Source organism: Lissotriton helveticus, chromosome 3_1 (genome assembly GCF_964261635.1).
Source record: "Lissotriton helveticus chromosome 3_1, aLisHel1.1, whole genome shotgun sequence".
Taxonomy (NCBI): domain Eukaryota; kingdom Metazoa; phylum Chordata; class Amphibia; order Caudata; family Salamandridae; genus Lissotriton; species Lissotriton helveticus.
In genome coordinates this window covers 1,152,009,344-1,152,033,503 of record NC_136061.1, presented here as the reverse complement: position 1 = coordinate 1,152,033,503, position 24,160 = coordinate 1,152,009,344, and the positions used below count along the sequence as shown (strand labels likewise).

Genomic DNA, 24,160 nt, shown 5'->3' with positions numbered 1-24,160 from the left:
TTGGAAAGCCCTCACGGGGTTTTGGCACATCACATGGAACGAAGCAGAAACAAAGGAACTATTAGTAGCCGTTCCGTTTTATCTACAAGATTTTAAGGGGCCAGGGAGTGAGGGTAACCGGTGCTCATGTGTCTCCACCACGCTTCCGTTCAAGTGCTCTCGGTGCTCGTGAGGGAGGGGGGGGTGCTTAGAGGAAGGCACACACTATATACACAGGCTCTCTCACTTGTTCAGTGGACTGCGTGTCACCCAGCCCGCCACTCTGCCCCGTACCTTGGAAAGCCACGTTCCTCCCTCGGGACCGTGGCTGGGCGAATCACCGGGTCGTTGGCCTCCTGGCTTGAAGTCCACTGCTGGGCTCGTCAGGGTCGTCTCTCCCGCTCCGCTTTGCTCCGCTCTCCAGTCTCTCGCTCGTCTCTCGCCTTCCACTCCGGAACTGCCGCTCGCTGTCTTCCTGGTTGTGCTATCTTTTGTCCTCGTCATCGACCAAGGGGGCGGGGATTCCTCTACTCCGCCGGGATCCTTAAAGGGGCCGTTCTCTTCGTCATCTCCCAGCTCCCAACGTGACCCGTAGTCGTCAGAAGCCCCCTCCTCCGGCCAGGTACCCGCAGTCTGTGAGTCGGGAACAGAGACATGTGAGAGAGGGGGAACAGCCGACCACCACTCCAAGACATTATCATGGCGACCCGCCCCGTGACAGTCGGTTTGCCCCACTTAAATTTATCCTGGGAGAGGATCCCCCATGCTCGTTGATTGTCTGCTTCTAGGCTGTCATGATTTAGGCCCTCGGCAAGAAGCATATTAAAGTCACCAAGTATAATGTAACTCGATTGATCCACCTCCGTTATTAGCTTGGTCAGTTCAGCTGTTAACTGCTTTGCGCCGTTCCTCTTGCTCTGTGGGTGTATGTAAATGTTTACCAAAATTAAGTGCTGTAGGTTACTGTGTCTCTGCGTTTAGAGCTGAATTGCCATTATTTCGAGGGATGCAGTTTTTTTGCTGATTAGTTATTTTGCTGTAGATATACCTTTAATCGAAGCATAGATGGTTAGTCCACCTTTGCAGTGACCGTAGTTAGAGTTTCGAACTGCGGGGAGGTGGTAGGTCTTAAAGCCTTGGAGATGGAGGGGGTCCTCCAGCCAAGTTTCCTGTAGGAGTACCAATAATAATAATAATAATAATAATAAATCCACATTTGTAAAGCGCACAATCACCCGCAAGGGTATCTAGGCGCTGGGGACCGTCGGGAAGATTAAGCAAGCTATTGCCCAGAGTCACATGGTGCTGGGCTAATCTGCCGCCGGTGCCGGGGATCGAACCGTGATCCCCAGATTCCGGAGTCAGTCGCCCTAGCCGCGGCGCCACACCTCTTCCAAGTCAAATGTTTGGAAATATGACTGTAATGAGTGGTCGTTACTTTTGGTCCTAAGGCTATTTATGTTCCATGAACAGCCATCAGTGCACACATCAATTGTTAACGCATCCACTATTAACTATTGTAGCAATCGCAGTATGGTGCACTTTACTTTTAAACATATTCATCTACAGAGCAGCATGCCACCATTGCTAAAAAAATAAATACACATTTTTTTGACCTACAATTTATAGACTTTTGTTGCATTTGGAGTTGCAATATTTAGCAATGCCAATAGCTCAAACTTAATTAATGCGAGACCTATTGCATTGCAAATGCTTGTTGTAGGTTACCTCTGAACGCATGCTACAATTCCCATGTGGATCTTTCCGACTAGGGGAATCGCTTGTGTCCAAATATATTCCACAATCCATTTCTACTTGATCTACCTGGAGTAAAGCTTGAACTACCTAATTACAGTAGTAGTCTTCGTTTGTCTCTTTGGAAAGCATACTTGTTTTGACTACTACTTGTGTGGCCAGCAGGAAAAGAAATCGGACTAATCGTTTTCACAGTCCTTGTTCTGCATCTTACTAAAGAGCAACTACCAGTCTTGATGTGACTTCGCTCACGGGCCCAACTCCCCATACTCATTTCTTCTTTGAGAACCCAAAAACAATTAGTAACTTTGCGGAGAGAGGTTGTTGTGATAGACACAATGTTCAATTTAGTCCCTATGAGGTAACTGGACTTCTCCTTTTTCAGTGCACCCAGTCTTGTAGTCTGTGGTGAAGGTTCAGTGGGGAGCACCACATCACTGCAGACCACTCGACTGGGTGCACCACATTGGAGTGAAAGGGGACAATGGAAATCTAACAGCAGATTGTAAATCATTGTTAGTCTGTGAAGTACGAGGGTTCATGGGCTTATTAGAGGTACCAATGTTGTTGCTGGACTATGCAGTGAATGGAGATGAAGAGGGCAGAAAGCAGTTTTATATTGCTGCTTGTGTGTGGGGAGGCAATACAGACAGATTTTACAACACAAGTCGTTACAATGACTTGCGTTGGAGGGCGCGAATTTAGGAATTTTATATTCCAACACCAGTCCCCGTAACAGTAGGGAAGGTGTTGGAATATAAAATTACAACATTCCTTATCCCACAGCGCCATCCAGCGCAAGTCGTAGTAACGGCTTGCATTGTAATAGCTGCGTGGAAAAGGTCGTGCGGTGTAAACACCGCGTTGTAAACTACGTTTCCCCTCCTGGGGTGGTGCAGACATCAGATGGACAAGTCAAGCCACTGAATAAGAAGCAAGCAAATAAGTGACAGGAAAGCAAAACAATTTTTAGCAGCCAGAGGGCTCCAAGCCCCTGTAGGTCTTGATAAGCCCACATTGTTCTGCCAAAGACACTGCATGCTTTGTCTAGTATGCTCAACCTAAAAAGTGGAAAGGGAGATTGATGTTCATACAGGGTGCCACAACAGTCAACCCAAAGTAAGAGTTGAAACCAGAGGTTTAAAAGCATTTCCCCTGTGGTTTGTTTTCCATGTAGGAAACACTTGCCACCAGCCTGCATAACCCATTCACAGTCTGTGGTAGGTGACTAAAGACCACTGCTGTAGGGCAATTGCACTGGAATGCAAGTCTGTCGAGGATTTCCTGTTTTCACCCTGACGGCCACTATCCAAATCATGCCTCCTAGTTGTCATGATTTAATGCTATTCCCCAGGGAAAAATACTCCGTTTGGCTTGCATGTTAAATGTGTTTCTGATCTTTGCTGTACTCCGGTCGTACAACGACTGAGGAGTGTACTTATGAAACAATTTACATTATGAACATAATACTGTACATCCAACTACTTGTTTTGACTACCGTTTTCAAATGCACCTTCCTCCTTCTCGGACTTCTGAAAAGACATTAAATTAAATTCAGACTAGAAGTTTCAATGTCATTGCGTAAGTGCAAGTGGTGGGAACATTTCATAACTCACAATATTTGTTTATTGTGGATATCCGACTTACTCTGCATAACTTCATTGGAGAACATTTTCTCAAAAAGAATGCCACACCTAAACCCATCCTTAGAATGCCAATACCGCCCCACAGAACATAATTTCCACGTTTGATCTGACTATTCTGGGATCTGTTACCACTTTCCCATGCCAGGCTCTGACCACAAGTTAGTTGCCCATTCCTTGCATTGTCCAATGTGTTACCTACTTTGTGTTGCGCATAAAATATGGGTTATCTGCGTGGAATTTATTTCATCCTTCTGATATAAAGTCACTGAATCTTTCCACAAATGTGACGAAGGCGAAACTGAATTGATAAACAGGCTGCAGGCATTAATGGTGGTATGGCTTCAAATGCTATAACTTCCTGCATTGAACCTGTCTTTTTTTTCTACTAACTTGTTTTGCAAATTGTTTACACTCTCAAAATGATCACATGGAAAATTATTTGGCTACTGCTATAAGGGTCAACTGTCCAAGAACTACAAGCTATGTTTAATTTAATTTCCCTCTACACTTCTCTTGTCATTGAAAGGAATTTTTAACAGCAGCAGAAATGCTCCAAATTTTACAAAGATATGGAGCATTTCTGCACTCTAATTCCGCTGGCGCGCTCTTTGCTATCTAGTGCCAACGCAGGCACCCCTACATTGAGCATGGGTGCCTGCTTTACAGCAGGGTTATTTTCCTTATTCCTCTTTAATGTTTGCTTCAGAATGCAACACATGGACAGAGGAAGTAATGAGGTGAAATAAAGATTTCTCTTCGTTACTCCTCTTGTCGGGCAGTCACACAAGTTTTGGCGCAAACCTGGGTTTACAAGTCTTTGTAAATATGGGTTTGTGTCAAAATTCATAGGCTGATGCATGGGAATGCCAGTGTTCCACCCATACAACACCTACTTGTCGCATAGTAATGCAATACAGCGCTATGTTGTGCGTTACTTTGCATTTACTAGACAACGAAAACTGGCTTAGTAAACTCACATATGATCTTACGACTTTTTTTCTTCAGAAATAAGTTACGCTGGTCTATATTATTAACCGAGTAGAAAAATAGATTGAAAAAAACAAACCTATGAGAGGTGACCTCGCACAGCTCTTGAGGCTAGCCAAGGATTAGCATGTGTTTATTCTTTACGCTTTGCCTTGCCATACTGCTGTGGTTTGAAATCACTCCCCTCCTCCTTTTGCCACATTCACGTAGTAGTTGAGGGCACTGAGTTTATTAAGGTCTATAGCAAGGGTGTCTCTTGACGTTTTGCCTTTGAAATTCATATTTTAACTTTGTCAGCATGTTTTTGGTCATTGATCATGCACGGTTAAATTGGTGTTGCAAGTTGACTCTTATTTTGTACCACCAAAGTCAACTCTGTTGTTTGGCCTAGGGTATCGTGTTTGACAACCAACACGCACAAAACTTTCCTGTCCCAAGAGGGGGCTGACATTCATAACTGTATTGATTTTGTAAATGGGCTATCTGGGCAGAAAATCAGGGAAAAATGTCACCAATGTATAGTCTCTTTCCCCCCCCCCCCCCTTTTTAACCCCTTTATTTTAATTAATACAATGATTGTCTTTGTTAAAACATTCATGACGATGTATTGCTTTCCAGGTTTATTCATGGATTTCACATATTTCAACCACACCTCAGTTAGGTAGAAACCACAACAATAGAAACAATTGATTACTACTTACAAAAATGCTTTAAAGTGTGCTTGAACATAATGTATTCATTCTGTTTTATAAATATACTTGTTCCTAAAAGCCGGAAAGAGGGTGATCCTAGCACAATACTTTTGCTGATTCAAATAAAGTGTACTTTTTTTTTGTAAATTACACCGCAACTCCCATTATTTAAAAAAAAAAATGAAAAGAAAATATCAAAATGTTGTTGGACGTTGGCAATTGTCCCTCCAGGGGAATCCACAAACCCTGGGCAACTATAGAACCACCAGTTTGTTTCTTGAATAGTAGTTTTCTTTTTGTCACACATTAAATTATGAAAGCTTAAGCGTGAAGTGCCTCATACATGAAAAAAGACTGCACACTGGGGCAAACAGGCTAATACTGCTATTTTAAATGTAAGTTTTGTAAAGCCAAAGCTTGAAACTGACTGCCATTTAGAAAACCTAATCACCTTCAGTATAGTAATTGGCATTGTTCACCTAGTTTGAAGTCGTGGATATCTCTCGGAAGTATCTCAGGTAAAATAAGGTTATTGGTTTGCTTCTGGTGTTGACATGCGTGTTTGTTGATAACCTCACCTTAATAATGTGCGATTTATGAGAAGGGTTATTGTACTGCGGTTAATGAACAAAGGAGGTGAATCAGATTTCTTCTGGGGGGTTTACTATTGAGGTGTGAAGTTTGATAGCTAAGGTTTAGGGGAGAAGAAATTAACTTAAAACCTTAAAGTATATTTGCAAATACGAGAGGTGATTTCTTAGTGTTTACTTATTAATTAGTTTTTTTAACTCTTTGTTTACTGTTGGGTGTTAGCCTATTGATGCATGGGAACACCAGACTTGATGAAAATCATTTATAGGGGTTCCATATGTAAATTGAATAATGCAGGAGCCAGAATTGAGACCTGAGGCGTACGGCTTACCATTTTGGCTCCAGCTAGGGAATGCTCGCCTACTCCTCACCGTTGGGTGTCTGTGTGAGTTTTGATGATTCAAATATTTATATTAGGTTTTACAATTAACTAATACTGCTATAAATTGTAAGTCAATTCAATATGCATCTCACCACAGTGAACACACTACAGTAGGCCAACATGTTAATAAATAAAAAGTTGCATTCTCTTGTAATCAGTTGAACTATGTCTCACTTAAGACAAGTCTCAAATTACCCTAAAGCTTTTAGTCTTCTATATTTCGCTGCTTACACACCAGGTATATGATGATCACCTTGAAAAGGGGAAACAAAAAGGAATGCACACGCATCACCTTGAAAAGGGGAAACAAAAAGGAATGCACACGCATTTAGCATGCAAAGTAGGCACGTAAATGGTCAGAAGGGATTTCTTGGCCAGGGGGTGGGGGGTATATAAGTCCAAAAACAAACTGATCTTCACATTAACCACCTGGAAGTACAATGGTTAAGAAGCAGGGAGAAGTGAAGGCACATCATAAAGGATCACACAGGATGCATTAGCTGCAGTGGGTTTCAGCCGTAAATTCTCTGAATTGTAATAAATAACATAGCATCCCAGGCTGCTGCAATGAGGCGCTTCTGTATTCTACGGGCCTCCTCCCAATGCAGCACAGTACTTTCTGCTTCATCCCAGCTAGGCAGAGCCCTGACCACTGGGCGAAAGGCAATGGCTGCTGTGCTTGCCTATGTATAGTCAGCAATTGTTTACCCAAAACAAGGGCCAGATTCAGACAAAGTACCCTCATGGTTTGACTCTTACTCCTGGGGAATACGCCTAACGCTGTAGCTTCCCATGATAGATGTGTAGTGAGCTCTGTAACAGTGGTGAGTAGAGTCTGTATAGAATGACAGTATCCTGTTACTCTATAGCAAGATTGACGGTGTAAAATATGTCCTATTGAGTACCATATATTGTATATTTTTACATCTTGTATTTCTAGAAATGAGATGTGGAAATTCGAGGGCCTGTACCGATCCGGTATCATGTTAGGGCCACCTAGGATGTTCCTCCCATTCGTGCACGAGATAAGCTAGCGATACCTCCGTATGATCCCTTATTGCTCTATAAAACCAAGTAATAAAATGTCCTTTTCCCATGGTTTGCCGTGACCTGAGAGTTTTGATTATGGTTTTCTGTTAATGATATATATGTTCAGTACCTAGATAACTTACCTTTTCAGCCTGGAAGGAAAAATACTTTTTATGACAACCGGTGTTTCCACCAAATTGTAGACCGCCCCAGAACACTAACGAATTTAATATGTACTTTGGCATGACCATTAAGTAAGATATATAGCTCGGCTGTCTTTTCACCGTAGTAAAAAAAAAGCTATGCTAAATTGTAACAAATGTGATTGCGGGTCTTATGATGTAATTATGATAAAAATGTGATTTTGTTTTTGAAAATCGTTACTCTTTCTAATATCCCATGATAGTCTTACCTAAATTTGAAGTTCTCTCATATTTTAGAATCATTAATACTTACTGATGTTTGCATGATTATGCAGTTTTAATAATTTGGGTTGCTTACTGTATTAGTTAATTGTTTTAAAGCGGTCTTGTAAATAATCCTTTGATTTGGCTTGAAATGTATAAATATTTGATTCATTTGTAAAACGTGCAATTTTCTGCTTTTGGCTTGCACTCGACCAGTAAATTTAAAATCTAAAACCCTATTTCTTTCCAGGAACACCATTTACAACGGGCTATCTCTGCACAACAAGTTTTTCGGGAAAAGAAAGAAAGTATGGTTATTCCAGTTCCAGAGGCGGAGAGCAATGTCATCTATTACAATCGTCTGTATAAAGGAGAATATAAACAGCCAAAACAGTTCATTCACATTCAGCGTAAGTGTATTATTTATATTTTCATGCTGCAAATTAAATCCTTTTGTTGCATATGGCTCCCACTGAAAGCCACTAGGCTGAATTTCAGGTTGTACATTGAGCTATTCACTTGCAATGAATTAATAACGGTGAGAAGCAAAAGTTTTTCACAGTGTTGCTACGTCATAGGGAGTCCCCCATGCTGCTTTAACAGGTCTCTCAGAGAGCTGTAAATCATTGCAGCACTGCCTCTCTGCTTGGGTGGAGAGCAGAGATCAGCTTCAGCTTCAGCTACATAGGAGAAGGGAAGGCACAGAGGGTGTTAGTTGACAAGTAGGAGTCAAGGCTTTTTTTTAAAAGCATTTTGGGATAAGAAAAGGAGGCCATGCTATGTATGGCTCTCTAATTACTCATCTACACCTGCCTAGAATTTGAAAGAAAGGACAAAGGTTTTTTTTAGGACCTTACATAACATAAAATTCTAAATGGGTAACAAGCGAAAAACCGATGTATTCGCCTTGGGGTTCTGAGTGACATCATAGGAAAAGAGAGCTTTACAGTTATTCAGTTTTATTTCTATAATTCTATGTGCCATTAGTTATATTTTTAAGAAAATGCTAAACTGTCACCCCTTTACCTTTCCTAGGCAGAAGAGTAGGAAAATTAGTTAAATCTGTTTGGATTTGTTTGCTTTGTTTTCCTGTGATCGTTTTTCTGATATCAGTGAAATTTGCAGCTTTTTGCAAAGATGCATCAAATTCCTATTTCGCAGCTTTCTTCGGTGCAATGTATACATAAAGCAAGTAAACAAGCTTGTTGATTAGGAAAACTAGCTGTAGAACCATTAGTTTATTTTTTGTTTTTTTCTAGTGGAAGTACTACGTTGTTGGACTTGAGGTCTTGATTGGAGATTGTATTATTTTTAACCTCCGTAGCAGCATTTCTGCATCCTTCACTGAAACTGGCGAGAACATCTTGGACCATCCAGCAAATGTGCTAGAGATGAAGCACATGCAGTTTTTGTTGTGGGGACTTATTCATAGAAACTTCACTACTGGCAAAACAAGAGCAAAGTTTCAAATCGTGCAGGAAGCGTGTGATCCTGGTAATCAGGAGATTTGGCGGATTTGAGTGGTTTTGTGGTCCTATGGCATGTCAAGTTTAAGCATTACTTGCAGACTGCCAGGGCATATCGCTTTTCTTTGTTTTTGCTTTAGAAAATAAAATCCTAAGAAGGGGCAAGATGGCGGCTTCTTAGTATGGCGCATTAGCTGCCTTCCTTGGCTTCAGTATCAACAGAATAATGGTGGCGGAAAAAGCCGTGGTGGCCCGTTAAATTAGGAAATACAACATGTTGGGCATTAGACAGAAGATGGGGTGTTCTTATGCGTGGTGTAGTGCCGCCTCCCGAGTCTGCGTAATTAGCTGTTTCTTATTGAAAAGAATTGTTGATATTGTTTGTTTTCGTATCTAGAATTGCATTGCGATTGATATACTGAACCGAAAAGTATTGATAAAAATAGTATGTGCATCTGATAGCTTTACATGTTGGGACTGACATACTTTGTAAATAAAGTTGGACAGCGGCACCTGGATGTGAAATTGGAAGTGGCTAATCCCAGAGGGTCGAGAGATGCTGTGTTGCTGCAATTTGCTGGTGGCATGCTCGGCTCAGTCAGCCAACGAATAAAGGAACGTTTCGGTTGGAGAATGCCCCCAAAATCGAGCAAACATGCGAAGAAACAGGCTGAAACGTCCGCGTCAGTCTTGGCACTCACAGCGGACCCGATTCGGAAGGCACTAGCTGGGCAAAAGACAGAGGAAGGTGCCATCTCTGCTGCAGAGAATCACAACACGGGGGTAGGTAATAACAACCAGAAGCTTGCGCCGCAGAAATAGGAGGACTTGTGGTCTAGTGTGGAAGTGCATAGGGAGAAGCAACTGTTCGTACCTGACATCTTTGCGGGGAGGGCGTATGGACTCCCTCTAAAGAAGGGGCTTGGAGTCCCCAGCGGCATGGGTTTCAGAAGTTTGGGCTCAGATCTCATTAAACCCTGAAGGTCTTCCTATGGGCATGGAAAGACTCCTACAGTGAAGTGTTGTGTTGCAAGGTCTGATGGAAGGAGGTTGGGGGGGAATTATTTTTACTTATGGATGTGTCAGACCTTTCTGGAGAAAGCCAAGTCTTGACAAAGGAGGACCCTGCTCAAAGTACCTCCAGGGAGAGCCCCAACAGTAGTTTGGTTAAACCAGCTGCACACAAACGCCCAAGCTTTCTCACTTCACTTTTTCAGTAGAAAGCATGCAAGTGGAAGGGGCTTGAATCGTACATAAACATCACCTGGCGGTTAAAGTGGGTTCATTCTGCCACATGCCAATTATAGGAGGAGGATATTGAGGGGGATAACTGGTACTCCCCAAGGACGGTTGCCAGTAAGTCCGGGGGTGGTAGATACTCCCACTATCGAGCTCATCTACTCTATGTTCATTCAGATGGAAGGGGAGGACCGAATTGAGAGCTCACTTTGCCACAAGGAAACTACAAGGGGCAATGTGAAAAGTATACAAGATCTGCTCGGAAATGACTGAGAGAATTACTGTGGTGGAACGACGGACAGAGGTATTAGAGGCTGGGGTCGGAACAATGGAGAAACAGCATAAAACACAGGAGCCTCAATTGGCAGATATGATGTGGAAACTGGAGGACTTTGAAAACCATCAACGTAGGAACAATTTATGTTTTGGTCTGGCGGAAAATGTTGAGGGAAATGATAACGGGTCATTCATGTTGGGTTTGTTAAAAGGGGGCCTTCCTTGATATAGTTGGCTGGGATTGGGAATTGCAGGTGCACCAAGTACACAGTTTTCCTTTAATGCAAAAGAAAAATCGGTAATCCCAGCAGCATGAGCAGCCTAGTGCAATCTTGGTATTCTTTGGCACTTTTTTCTTACTCCAATCAATCTTTGACAAAGCAAGGCCAGAGGTAAGGTGGTCATTTGATGGCCACACATTTTTTGTCGGCAAGACTTGTCACGTGACAGTTGAAAGAAGATGCCGCTTACAGCAGTTGTTCTTGCTCTTTCAGGGATTAGGTTGTGAAGTATTCTTGATGAATCCTGCCAGCCTCAAGGGTATTTTTAAGGGAAGGACTTGGAAATTTAACATTGGAGATAAAAGCACAAGGATATCTCTGGTGGGGCTTGGCAGGGGTGAAAATATGGTGGGGCATTTGGACTACGGTTTATATCAACTGTTACGTTCTGTAAACAAAAAAATTGGGCAGTTTAATTTTTATGGGGTTGACGACGGAAGGTTAATTATCTAGGGCTGTTATTAGGTGTTCAAACTCACGAGTTAGGCGCTAACACTCTCCCCACATGCACACAGGGGTGTTTAATTAAACTTTTAACTTTCCTCCTTTCTTTCTGTGTGGGTGATGGTGTGTATATATACAACTTGGGTATTTTTGATTATTCGAAGTTATGTTGGTATGGCTGGAGCTAGGGGAGGAGGTGTTAGCAGGTGCCATCATTAGGGTCATTGTTGACTTGCTTGCTCGAGGCGGGGGTGGGGGCAGTTGGGTTGCTGGTGTTATGGGTGGGGGCACAAGGGGATTAGTGGAAGGGAGAGCAGGCAGATGGGAATCCAAACAGATGTAAAGGTTCTCTTATTCAGTAGGGTAGGTGGTAAGCTATGGTTTGGCCCTACTCTGATTTTAGATGAGTAACCTATAATTTGCTACAGTTAATATATGTGGCTTAAACAATCCCCCGAAAAAATGCAAAGGGTCAATCTTGATGGACAATATTTAAAAGGGAATATAATATGCATGCAGGAGATCCACATTGAAGCGGCTAGACAGAACATCTTGGAGTTGGCGGGCTATAAGGTTATCTGCAACACTACACAGGGACACACGCATGGTGTTGAGATTTTAGCTCAGAAAGGTGGGCGTTGCTTTCCTCGATCCAGTGCAGATAAGTATGGCGGATGGGACATTGCAGGATGTTGTCATGCAGATGGATCTTTTACACTCTGCTCTGTATATGGGTCAGTAGCGGATGATTCTTCAGTGCTTGACTGGCTTGATAACAGACTGGCTGGGCGGCTGCTTACGATTGTTATTTGTGGAGACTTAAATATTAACATTAATGGGGGGTGCTTAAAGGCAGGTTGTAAATGTTATCAAAGCCGCAAACCTAAGGTTTTTAGATCTCTGTGTAACTTGGGCTGACCCATGGGCTATCCGATGTATGGATCATATCCTGGATATACTTTTTACTGTACCCCTCATCAGCACGTTCGACTGGATTATTTCCTTATTTCAAATAGTTTATTACAGGCATGCTGGATGTATAAATACCCGTGTAATGTCGGACCACAACCCATCTTGTTCTAGAGGTAGACCTGAACTCTCTAGCTCGCCCTGAAAGCAGTTAGTATTTTGAGAGGGCTTTACTGTTGGATGAGGGCTGTGTTAACTATTTTAAAAAAGTGGATTCTGATGTTTATGGCAGATAACATAGTCAGTGCTTTATTGGGTATAACTTGGGATGCCTTCAAGCCATCCAGGCAGGGGTTTGGGAGGAGACCTCAAGATTTAGTTGGTCTAACCAGAAGGAGAAACAGCATTTGTTACAACTCTATGAAACTTTATCGGCAGAGTTGAACCTGATGGAATTGGTATCAAGGGTGGCTAGAAATCGAAGCAGCTCAATTGAACGTGGCAGTTCCTAAAGCCTCAATAGTAAATATTTCAGTAAATATAGCAGCGGATAAACACACTTCCTGGAAAAATCAGGCATATGAGTATAATGAAAGGGTGGGGCACCTACAAGCTAGTCGCACAAGACAGCAGACTGCTCAAGGTGAGATTAGGGCGATACGTGATCCTTCTGGTTGGTATATGTGCTGCCTTTCAAAGATTTATCAACTGCTATATACCGAGGACGTGTGTATGTAATCTGGAGATATAATAGGGTATCAAGATCTGGAGACATATGAAGCGGTAAGTGAGGAGGATCAGGAATTTTTAGAGCAGCATGTCTCGATATGAGAAGTAACAACTGCCACTTCAAGTTTTCCATTAGGAAAGAAAGTGGGGATCGATTTGTTTCTGAGAGAATTCTATACGATTTTTGCTGCCAGTCTTAAAACATTCATGTTGGAGATATTCTTGCAAAGTCAAGGGTGATTGACATCTGCAAATAAGTCTTCCCCAAAAAGGGCAAACCTGTGCAGGAATTAGGGTCTTACCGAGCAATTACTCTAATTAATAGTGATGCCAAAATCTATGCATAGGACTTAGCTACGCTATTGTCGGGGGTAATGAAGAAGATAGTTTCCTCTGTGCAACTCTGGTTTATTCCAGGGAGGGGTACAACCGATCATATCAGTGAAGTCATTACTTTATTTGATGTGGACAAGATATCAGAAGACCCTATGGCTTCAATACTTCTGGATGCTGAGAAAGCTTTCAATAGGGTCTCCTGGTCATATAGTTGGGCACTGTTGGGCAAAAAGGGATTGGGGCCCTGATACATAAAATCTGTGAAAACGCTATACCGTGATCCAACTGCTAAGATCTTACTGATGGTGAAGTCTGAGATGGTGGCGAGTCAGTGGGGCACATTAAGAGGATGTCAATGCTCACCTTTATTTGCCCCTATATAGATCCCTGATTAGGAGAATGAGGTGCAATTCTACCGGTGTTTGTTCAGGGTTGGGACACTAAAATTCTGGCATATGCCAAGGACTTTGCAATTGTCAGCCCAGACCATGAGCGCGCTGTAAGGGAAATAGAGTTGGAGGCAGCTAAGTTTGGTCATTTTTCTGGGTATCCACTGAATCAACACCAAACCCAAGTCCTCCTCAATTGTAAGTTACAATTAGCAGATATGCGGGTGGTGTAGAATGTGGTTTATTTGGGGGGGGGGGGGGGTGTCCGTGTCATGGAGGACATCAATAAAATTGTGGAAGAGAATCTAGATCCTCTAATTAGAAAAACCAAGACCGTTTTCGGGAGATTGAATAACCTTATGCTCTCCTTGATTGGGAGAAGAAATTTAGTGAAAATTACGTTTTTACACAAAACTCTATATTTTTTCAGATTGATAATTATTGGTTTAAGGTTTTGGAGTGAATGATTTGGAGATTTTTATGGGCCTATTCTAGGACTAGAAGGGCACTGAAGTTCTGGACTCTCCCGAAAAGAGCGTGTAGGATGGGCAGCCCCAAATCTTTGATTATATTACTGGGCCACTGCACTACATACAACAGATGGCTTTTATGTTTTAAAGTAAAGAAAAAAGTATAATTTTAGTTGAGCATTTCCCTACGATATATTGTATTGTAATTGCATTTATATAGCGCTTACTACCCCTAATGAGCCGTTGAAGCGCTTTTTAGGTCGAGCCTAGACATGCAAGCAAGCGAAGCTTGCTTGTGTCTGGCTCGAAACCTATTGTGAGGCGTATTTGGGAATGTGGACAAGAGTCAGACGCGCGCTTTGCTATTCGCAGTTTTGACTGCGGGAGCGCGCTCCTAGCTACTTGCTGTTTGTGCGTCGTCAGTTTCGCTTTCGAGCCAGTGCCCCTGGGGAGCCTCGTGGGCTCTGGAGAGATGCCGGCACTATCGTTGGAGTCCCACACTGGGGACTCCAAATACCATGGCCCCCGCAGCCCTCAACATGCTCAGAGTACCTCCTGTCCCCAGAAACGCAAGCACGGAGCCCCACTCACCGGGACTTCTACTCCGCAGGACTCTTCGGGGGAGACAACGTGCCCAGTCAGGTCCCGCTCCGGGGCTGCTCCCTCCGGCGTCAACGGGCACAGGGACACTGGCACTCCGCTCCTTGGCTTCCCGGGCGGACGCCGGCTGCACGCAGGGCTCTCCTCTCTCTGCACCGGAGCCTTGCGCCAGCCACTGCAGCCTGCCTCCTGGGAAGCTCCGGTCGCGCTCGACTTCCTGCTTCTGGTCAGGCCCCGCCTCTGTCTCGAGGAGGGCTGCCTGACTTCCGGTCTATTCATCATTCCCGGGAAGGTATTGGGAAAGAGTCTATTACCCAAGCGACTTGTGTTCCCTGCGGTTTGCAGAAGTGTTCGTATCTTTTGAAGAAAATCCCTAAAGGCAGAGAAGAACAGAGAGCGAAAGGGCGCTTTGATGGGTGCCAGAGAAGAGGATTAGCACAATGTTCAAAGTTTGATCACGCAGCTCGGATAACAGAGCCTGCAGTGTGAGGCCTGGAGCCCGACCCCTGTCACCTGTTGCCCGTCCTGCACCGCCCGCTGAGGCGCGCGGCCTCGTGGCCTAGCACAGCTTTTCCCAGCGTCTCGTGCAGCAGGTTCCACCACAAACAAACACGAGTTTACTCTGCGTGTGGTGGGAGTGGGAACTAAAGAACGGGAGGGACGGTTGTGGAGCCGAGCTGGCTGTGCTGCAGACAGTCTTGGGAGAGCAGGCCCCGCCCCCGAAGAGACTCCCCAGAATGAATCACAGCTGCTTGGACCAATGTCAGTGAGTGACTCAAGCCCGCAAAATGTGTCTTGTTCATCTGCCAGCAAATTAAATACACAAATAAACTTGCCTTTAATTGTTCTATTTCGGGACTTAGGAAATAAAAAACATAATCTGTAATGGATTTTTTGATTGTTTCCTCCTGTCGACACTTTTTTCCTCCCGCAGATGCTTCTCGTTGGTTGCATGTCCAAAGTGCAACATTATTGGAGTGGGGTGGGGAACCTCAGAGAGCGATATAACTCTAGCAAAGGCTATTTTTGTAATTTCATTAGCAGCAATGGAAAGTACACCGAGTTGCCAGCCTGCAGCCCCATCTTTCTGAAGGCTGATGTTACTGTTAGTCATATTTAAGCATGAAAACTCAGCCTATAACGGGCCATATCTGATGAAGATCTGGTAACGGTTCGGCCAATCCTGTGACTGACTCACAACACTATTTAGGAGCACAGGAACTAGTGGTAAGCTACACTGCACGTAAAGTGGTTGGTTGTGTGTGTTGATTCATTTTGACTAACTACCTCCTTAAATTATCGAACACATCTGCACTTGCTTGACTTCTATTTGGGTGCTGCAGATCTCACAATGTTACCAACCTAGAGCAGCGCACCTACATATGGTTAAGGAATCCATACTGTATCTGTAAGAATCAAACAAACACCAGGGAACCAGCAGGACACAGGAACACGAGCATAAACCATAGCAAAAAGGAAAGGTGATATAAATAAAAAAACTTTCTCTCTACACTCCTCTCTCTCTCTCTCTACACCCCTCTCTCTACACACCCCTCTCTCTCTCTACACACCCCTCTCTCTCTCTCTACACACCCCTCTCTCTCTACACACCCCTCTCTACACACCCCTCTCTACACCCCTCTCTCTCTACACCCCTCTCTCTCTACACCCCTCTCTCTCTACACCCCTCTCTCTCTACACCCCTCTCTCTCTACACCCCCCTCCCTCTCTCTACACCCCCCTCCCTCTCTCTACACACCCCTCCCTCTCTCTACACACCCCGCTCTCTCTACACCTCTACACACCCCGCTCTCTCTACACCCCTCCCGCTCTCTACACACCCCTCTCTCTCTCTACACCTCTACACACCCCTCTCTCTACACACCCCTCTCTCTACACACCCCTCTCTCTACACACCCCTCTCTCTACACACCCCTCTCTCTACACACCCCTCTTTACACACCCCTCTCTCTCTTCACCTCTACACACCCCTCTCTCTACACACCCCTCTTTACACACCCCTCTCTCTCTCTTCACCTCTACACACCCCTCTCTCTCTACACCCCTCCCTCTCTCTACACACCCCTCTCTCTACACACCCCTCTCTCTACACACCCCTCTCTCTACACACCCCTCTTTACACACCCCTCTCTCTCTCTTCACCTCTACACACCCCTCTCTCTCTACACCCCCCTCTCTCTACACCCCCCTCTCTCTACACCCCCCTCTCTCTACACCCCCCTCTCTACACCCCCCTCTCTCTACACACCCCTCTCTCTACACACCCCTCTCTCTACACACCCCTCTCTCTACACACCCCTCTCTCTACACACCCCTCTCTCTACACACCCCTCTCTCTACACACCCCTCTCTCTACACACCCCTCTCTCTACACACCCCTCTCTCTACACACCCCTCTCTCTACACACCCCTCTCTCTACACACCCCTCTCTACACACCCCTCTCTCTCTCTACACACCCCTCTCTCTCTACACCCCTCTCTCTCTCTACACCCCTCTCTCTCTCTACACCTCTCTCTACACCCCTCTCTCTCTCTACACCCCTCTCTCTCTACACCCCTCTCTCTCTACACCCCTCTCTCTCTCTACACCCCTCTCTCTCTACACCCCTCTCTCTCTCTACACCCCTCTCTCTCTCTCTACACCCCTCTCTCTCTCTACACCCCTCTCTCTCTCTCTACACCCCTCTCTCTCTCTACACCCCTCCCTCTCTCTACACCCCTCCCTCTCTCTACACCCCTCCCTCTCTCTACACCCCCCTGTCTCTACACCCCCCTCTCTCTACACACCCCTCTCTCTCTCTCTACACACCCCTCTCTCTCTCTACACACCCCTCTCTCTCTCTCTACACACCCCTCTCTCTCTACACCCCTCTCTCTCTACACCCCTCTCTCTCTACACCCCTCTCTCTCTACACCCCTCTCTCTCTACACCCCTCTCTCTCTACACCCCTCTCTCTCTACACCCCCCTCTCTCTACACACCCCTCTCTCTACACACCCCTCTCTCTACACACCCCTCTCTCTACACACCCCTCTCTCTACACACCCCTCTCTCTACACACCCCTCTCTCTACACACCCCTCTCTCTACACACCCCTCTCTCTCTCTCTACACACCCCACACCCCTCTCTCTCTCTACACACCCCTCTCTCTCTCTCTACACACCCCTCTCTCTCTACACCCCTCTCTCTCTACACCCCTCTCTCTCTACACCCCTCTCTCTACACCCCTCTCTCTCTCTACACACCCCTCTCTCTCTACACACCCCTCTCTCTCTACACACCCCTCTCTCTCTCTACACACCCATCTCTCTCTACACCTCTACACACCCATCTCTCTCTACACCTCTACACACCCCTCTCTCTCTCTCTCTCTCTCTCTCTCTACCTCTCTCTACCTCTCTCTCTACCTCTCTCTCTACCTCTCTCTCTACCTCTCTCTCTACCTCTCTCTCTACCTCTCTCTCTACCTCTCTCTCTACCTCTCTCTCTACCTCTCTCTACCTCTCTCTCTACCTCTCTCTCTACCTCTCTCTCTACCTCTCTCTCTACCTCTCTCTCTACCTCTCTCTCTACCTCTCTCTCTACCTCTCTCTCTACCTCTCTCCCTCTCTCTCTCTCTCTCTCTCTCTCTCTCTCTCTCTCTACCTCTCTCTCTACCTCTCTCTCTACCTCTCTCTCTCTACCTCTCTCTCTCTACCTCTCTCTCTACCTCTCTCTCTCTACCTCTCTCTCTCTACCTCTCTCTCTCTACCTCTCTCTCTCTCTCTCTACCTCTCTCTCTCTACCTCTCTCTCTCTACCTCTCTCTCTCTCTCTCTACCTCTCTCTCTACACCCCTTCTGTTCTTGGATTTTCGTCACAATAAAATACACTTAACATAATATTCACAAAAGTTATTTACAAAAGTGTAAGATATTGCCATTATAAATTACAATAAATTTTATTTAAGTATTAATTATTTTAAAAAAAGACATTGTTATTTGTAATATCAATACATCTAAGTCACTTAAGTACAACTCATATTGCATTACAAGTGTCACATTTGCGAAAGTTAAAACTATTGGCATTGTAAATTACAAAGCTATTAATTTAGCTATTTTCAAAACCAACACATAAATACAAAATTTGTCATTACCAATAGCTCAAACTTTCCTAATGCGAGACCTATTGCATTGCAAATGCTTGTTTAGTGAGTAGCTACTCCGGGAACCCATAAAGGATTAGTGGTGAATTAGTATAGTGAAATATGAAAGTAATTTGAGTGGTAGATATATTAATCAGTTATTTGGATTGAGAAGGATAGAGGAGGGAAAAAGGTTTGCATTTATATAGCGCTTATTACCCTCTGTTGGGGTGTTGAAGTGCATTTTTGGCAAGTAGCACGCTGCTCCGGAACCCATTAAAGGAATAGTGTTGAATTAGTGAAATATGAAAGTAATTTGAATGGTGAATGATATGTTAATCAGTTATTTGGATTGAGAAGGATAGCGGAGGGATCGAGGAGGGAAAAAGGTAAATTATTGATGGGAGAGGAGGCTATGGGATGTCTTCTAGCTATATTTTGGATATTTTAAGTGAGTTAAAACCCTTGTTTGCGCATATCGAATGTGGTCAGCTGTTCGAAAGAAAGTGGGAACAGGTAGTCTTAATTGTTTGCCAAAAAAAACATTTTACTGGACATCTTTTAGGACTCTTACATCAGATGCAGGAAAGAGTGGGGTCCGTTTTTTCTTGGGAACTTTGTAGGAGACCGCGGTATAACCTCGTTTGAAACCATTAAAAGTAATTTTGATTGGGGCACAACAAATTCTTCAAATATTTACAGATAAGGGACTTCTTAGGGAAAAAAGGAGGGGGGGTTAAGTGGGTTCGCCAAGGTTGAATTATTAGATGTGATCATTGAGCAGAAGCCGTCCATTGGTGTTTTATATAGGATGTTGACTAGCAGGATGGTTGATGACCTAGATAAACACACAAAGAGTCGCTGCAGACAGAAAATGGGGAAAGCGCAGAATAATAAAGCCTGGCTCACTCAATTTTATGGTCTTCCAATTTGCAAGCCCAGCTTTTTAAAGCTTGGTTTAATCTCTATTTTACTCCAGGGAAAATAATAAAATGGGGAGGGTTATCTGGTACGAACTGTCCTTGCTGGCTTCCTACTGGGCAGATTTGATACATATATTTGCAAGATGCCCCTGTTTGGATGGATTAAAAAAAGACCGAATTATGGGATATGAAACTGGGCTTGCAGATTGAGGTCACTCAGCTGATTTTATCAGGGGTTCAAAAGGGAGAACCTCCCCACCCCTGTCCCATCTCCCATGCTCAATCCTTTATATTTCTTGCAATGACAGTATTAGGGCTGGGTTTAGATACAGCGTGGTTAGACCTTGTCCCTCCCTCATGTTATCAATGGAGGTCTAGACTTATCTCTACGTACCATATAGAAATGGCAGTGTATGCTCAGAAAGGTAGATCGGCCAAAAAAATAGGCTTACGAGTTTGGGCACCAATGAGGAAATGTATCTCTGCATTGTCAGAGGGGGAAGGTGCAAGGAGCAGTGGAAGTGGTGGTATGCAATAGTGGGTTTAATAAGAGGGGCAGTGCAATATCCTGATAATAGGAAGTTGTACGCAGCAGCACTTTATAATGGATAATAGTAATGATTATGCGATGAATTCCTAATTACTGTGAAATATCAAGTATTTTATGCTGACTAATTTGTTTGTGTTATGATGACTTTATCTGCTTGGATGGGGTTGGTGAGTAGTGGCTTGGGGTTGTATCAAAAATTATTTAAAAAAAATATTTATTTATTTTAAATCCTCAAGAAAAATGGGTGTGAATTGAATAGCCAGAAACAGTTTGAGAAAATGAATCCAAAAAAGAGAAGACCTCTGGACTCTAGCAAAACTATACGAACTGAAATCTGCTGTTTTGGAATAGTTTCATTACAGTTCTTAGGAAATGTTGTTTATGCATAGCCTGTGTAGGCCAACCCACAAGCGTAAGAATGATTTATTAATGGATTGTTCATTAGTGGATGGATGTCGTCACTGGGTTAGTGATGAAACTCACCCAAGTTTTTTTTGAGGTTGTAAATATTGTTACTAGATTCAGTCTGAAAGTAGATAGCCATATTATATTAACTGTTTTTTTGGTTTTTTTAAAGAAATATTTTTATTTGTATTTTCACACTTACAAAAATATAATATATGACATATAACGAGTAAGCCGTTTTTACGGGCGGGCCAGTGGGGTTACAAAGTTTACATTTGTGTCTGCCCAACATTTCTTCATTTGGCTTAAACAACATTTAACATTGAACGAAAGGGTATTAGCGTGAGTTTGTATGTTGCAAAGTTTACATTTGTGTCTGCCCAACATTTGGCTTAAACAGCATTTAACATTTAACGAAAGCGTATTTGCGTGAGTTTGTATGTTACATGTTAAGGATGAGAACATAAAAGTACTTGGCTAATTGTTTTAGTGTTAGCTTACGCACCTTACTGTGGTATTCCATGACTTGATGCCATCTGGAATCTTTCTATGTCATTTGGAATTCTCTGAGTAACTTGGAATGTTTTCCCTTGATTAATTACTGTTACTGTATTGCTGATGCTGTGAGGACTTCTCCTGCTACCTGTGGTTATTAAGCTGTTCTTCATATGAATAAATCCACTTGGACCTACTTCCTGTGTAGTCTGAATTACTACATAATTACTGGCGACGAGGATGGGAGATGCCATCTGGAATCTTTCTATGTCATTTGGAATTCTCTGAGTAACTTGGAATGTTTTCCCTTGATTAATTACTGTTACTGTATTGCTGATGCTGTGAGGACTTCTCCTGCTACCTGTGGTTGTTAAGCTGTTACCTCGTCGACGTATTCAAGGCCTTGACCCACGACTCCGTCGTCGTCTTCCGGATCCGCCTCGATGTCCGTCGCGGGCGGTGAGATTTGAAGATGATGGCTCTGGCCCTCCTCTTCTTGGTCGCCGAAGATGTTTTCTGGATCCGGGGCCGCTTGTCTGGCCTCAAGGCGCACCGCGCGCCGAAGTTTGAGTGTCTTTTTTGACCTGAATCTGGAGCAGGCCTTGCAGTTGTCCTCGTTGTGGTCCGGCGAGAGGCACTTGTTACAGACCGGGTGCACATCGATATGTGGGTATTTTGACCCACAGACGGGACAGTACTTAAACGGGCTCCGCTCCATGGCAAAAAGTTGCGGTCGTGTTGCGATGAGAAGGCCTCGATGTCCGAAGAGTGATACGACTCCGTAGATTCCGACTCAAAGAGACGGAAGAACTCGAGACCGTAAGCAAACAATACCGACGCAATGAATCTAAGGCCTTTTGGCCGTAAAAAAGCTAGTTTTCTCGGGTCCGACAGAGAGACGTCGAGACCGCATCCGAACCCAATGGCGGAAAAAAACAATCTGGGGATGGAGCCGATGCCCATGCGCACTGTAGTCCAGGGGAGGAGCCACCTATCTCAGGATACTTCGAAGACTCTTCCAGGACAACAATGTGCGATCATCCGGACCCAACACTAGGCGGCGATCTAATGCAAAAGATATGAATGTTAGCAGCCCTACATGCCAAGAACAGATGCATACTGGTAAGTAGCATATTCATTACGTTGTTAGCAGTTCGGCTGCGTGTGCTGTGTATAATAGCTGGTTTGCGAAAGGTGGAATAAAGTGACACAGCTGAAAATGTAAGTGTAGGATGCTTCTCACCTTAACCTGTGTGCAAATTCTTATGTTCAAGAATGATAATGACTACAAATAGAAGAAAATAAAACAATATTGTGAAACACCAGCTGTTCTCATTCTTGTCGAACTCTTTTTCCAATTTCAAATTGGCAAGTTTGTGTATGTTTAAGGTAGGGGTGGAAAAAAAAGTGGCATGCAAATTCCTCAGAATACCCAAATTACAGAAATCAATAGATTTCATTGTTACTAACTGCGTCAATAGTTGCAGGTATGGCAATATATTGCTATGGTAACTTCTGGATTTCCAGTTCACACAGCGTGTTGTGCTCTTCTGTCACTGACTGCTGTTGGTAGTGTATTGGTTAAACTGACGCATTGCTAGAGTAAAGGCTGTAAGTAGGTAACAGAAATATGAAATTATGTGCTGAGAGGCATGTCTTAGTACTTTTTTTTTAATACATAGTGACTATAGTTGTGCACTTCACTAGCTCAGTTGATAAACATAACCACTTATGGTGCTGCCTTGACTTACCGGGATATAGGACTATAAGATATCTTTCAAAGTTTTAGTCTTCGTTATACTTTTTAAGGATCTTAAACTTTTAACATCTCTTACTATATTTTTGATAGGAACACCTTCTGCAGTCAACTCGAGTGCTTTTTTTAGGTTTCGCCTGCACAGCAGTTGGCTCTGCTTGCGAAATCTCTTGTATTAAAAAAAATATAATAATCTTAAAAGGGGGTTGGATTCCCCACATTATTTTTCCTATACCTTCCATGGGCTGGTTGCCATGTGGCTCCAGCGTCACTCTTGTTTGCTCCTGTCCCGGCCCCGTCAGTAAAAAGTCCAGGAATTATGATCAGTAGCGAACTTTCTATGAAGGCTCAGGTCAGTTCAGTATTGTCTGCATGTTTTTTTCATCTGCGCAGATCCAGAAAATCAGCAGATTCCTTTCCTCCGAAGCTCTGACCCAAGTGGTTCTTGCCCCAGTCAGCTCACGTATTGATTACGCCAATTACCTCTATGTGGGTATTCCAGCGTATCAAGTGCACAGTTTGCAACGGGTTCAGAATCAGGCAGTCAGACTCATTCTTGGACAGCCAAAGCACTCACGTGAAACGTCTGCTGAAACGTATGCATTGGCTACCTATTCTCCAACGCTGCCTGTTCAAGCTGGGTTGTACTATCTACAAAGCTTTGTCAGGTCATGGCCCTGCTTTTATTGCCTTAAACACCCTGCGATATCTTCACCCCCTGTGATTTACGTTCTTCCAACAAGAATTCGCTGGATTCCCACTCTTTCAAACGTAAAAAACATGGTGGTCTTAGATATACTACACTGGCTCCTCAATTCTGGAACACTCTTCCCCCTCACCTCCACATGTTGGATTCCTATACTCATTTTAGGAAATCACTTAAAACCTGGCTTTTTTCCCTCGCTTATGATTGATTGACACTCACTCTTCGTGGAGTACGGTGACCGCTCCTGCTGTCAGCGCCAAGAAACCCTCTGGTGAACGTGCGCTCAAGAAACAACCTTTTAACATAACATAACATATGGAGCCTGGACCAAGTACTGCTTCCGGTGGCCAGTGTTCATTCACTGCAGGCTCTCCTTTTTAGGTTTCGACTGCAAAAAGCTGCGCAAGCAGCTTTTGCGCAGGAGAAATCTTATGAGAACTGTAGTGTGGCTTTGGGTCGGCCCTCGTCATTCATTGGCTGGCTCCATAAATGGAGCCTAGCCATTGGACGAGGGGCCTGTCCATCAATGCCGGACCAGACACGGGGGCGTTCCCGAGATTCTTTGCCTTTTGC

The 24,160-nt window shown here is 44.0% G+C and overlaps 1 protein-coding gene across 1 annotated transcript in view; it reads left to right on the top strand.

Moving 5' to 3' along the window:
* Positions 1-24,160, top strand: part of EPC2 (enhancer of polycomb 2) — a 273,887-nt gene that overhangs the window by 133,293 nt on the left and 116,434 nt on the right. The window contains exon 2 of the mRNA XM_078681762.1: positions 7,719-7,878. Within this exon, the coding sequence (XP_078537888.1) occupies positions 7,719-7,878 (160 nt within the window). The remainder of the gene's footprint in view (positions 1-7,718; positions 7,879-24,160) is intronic.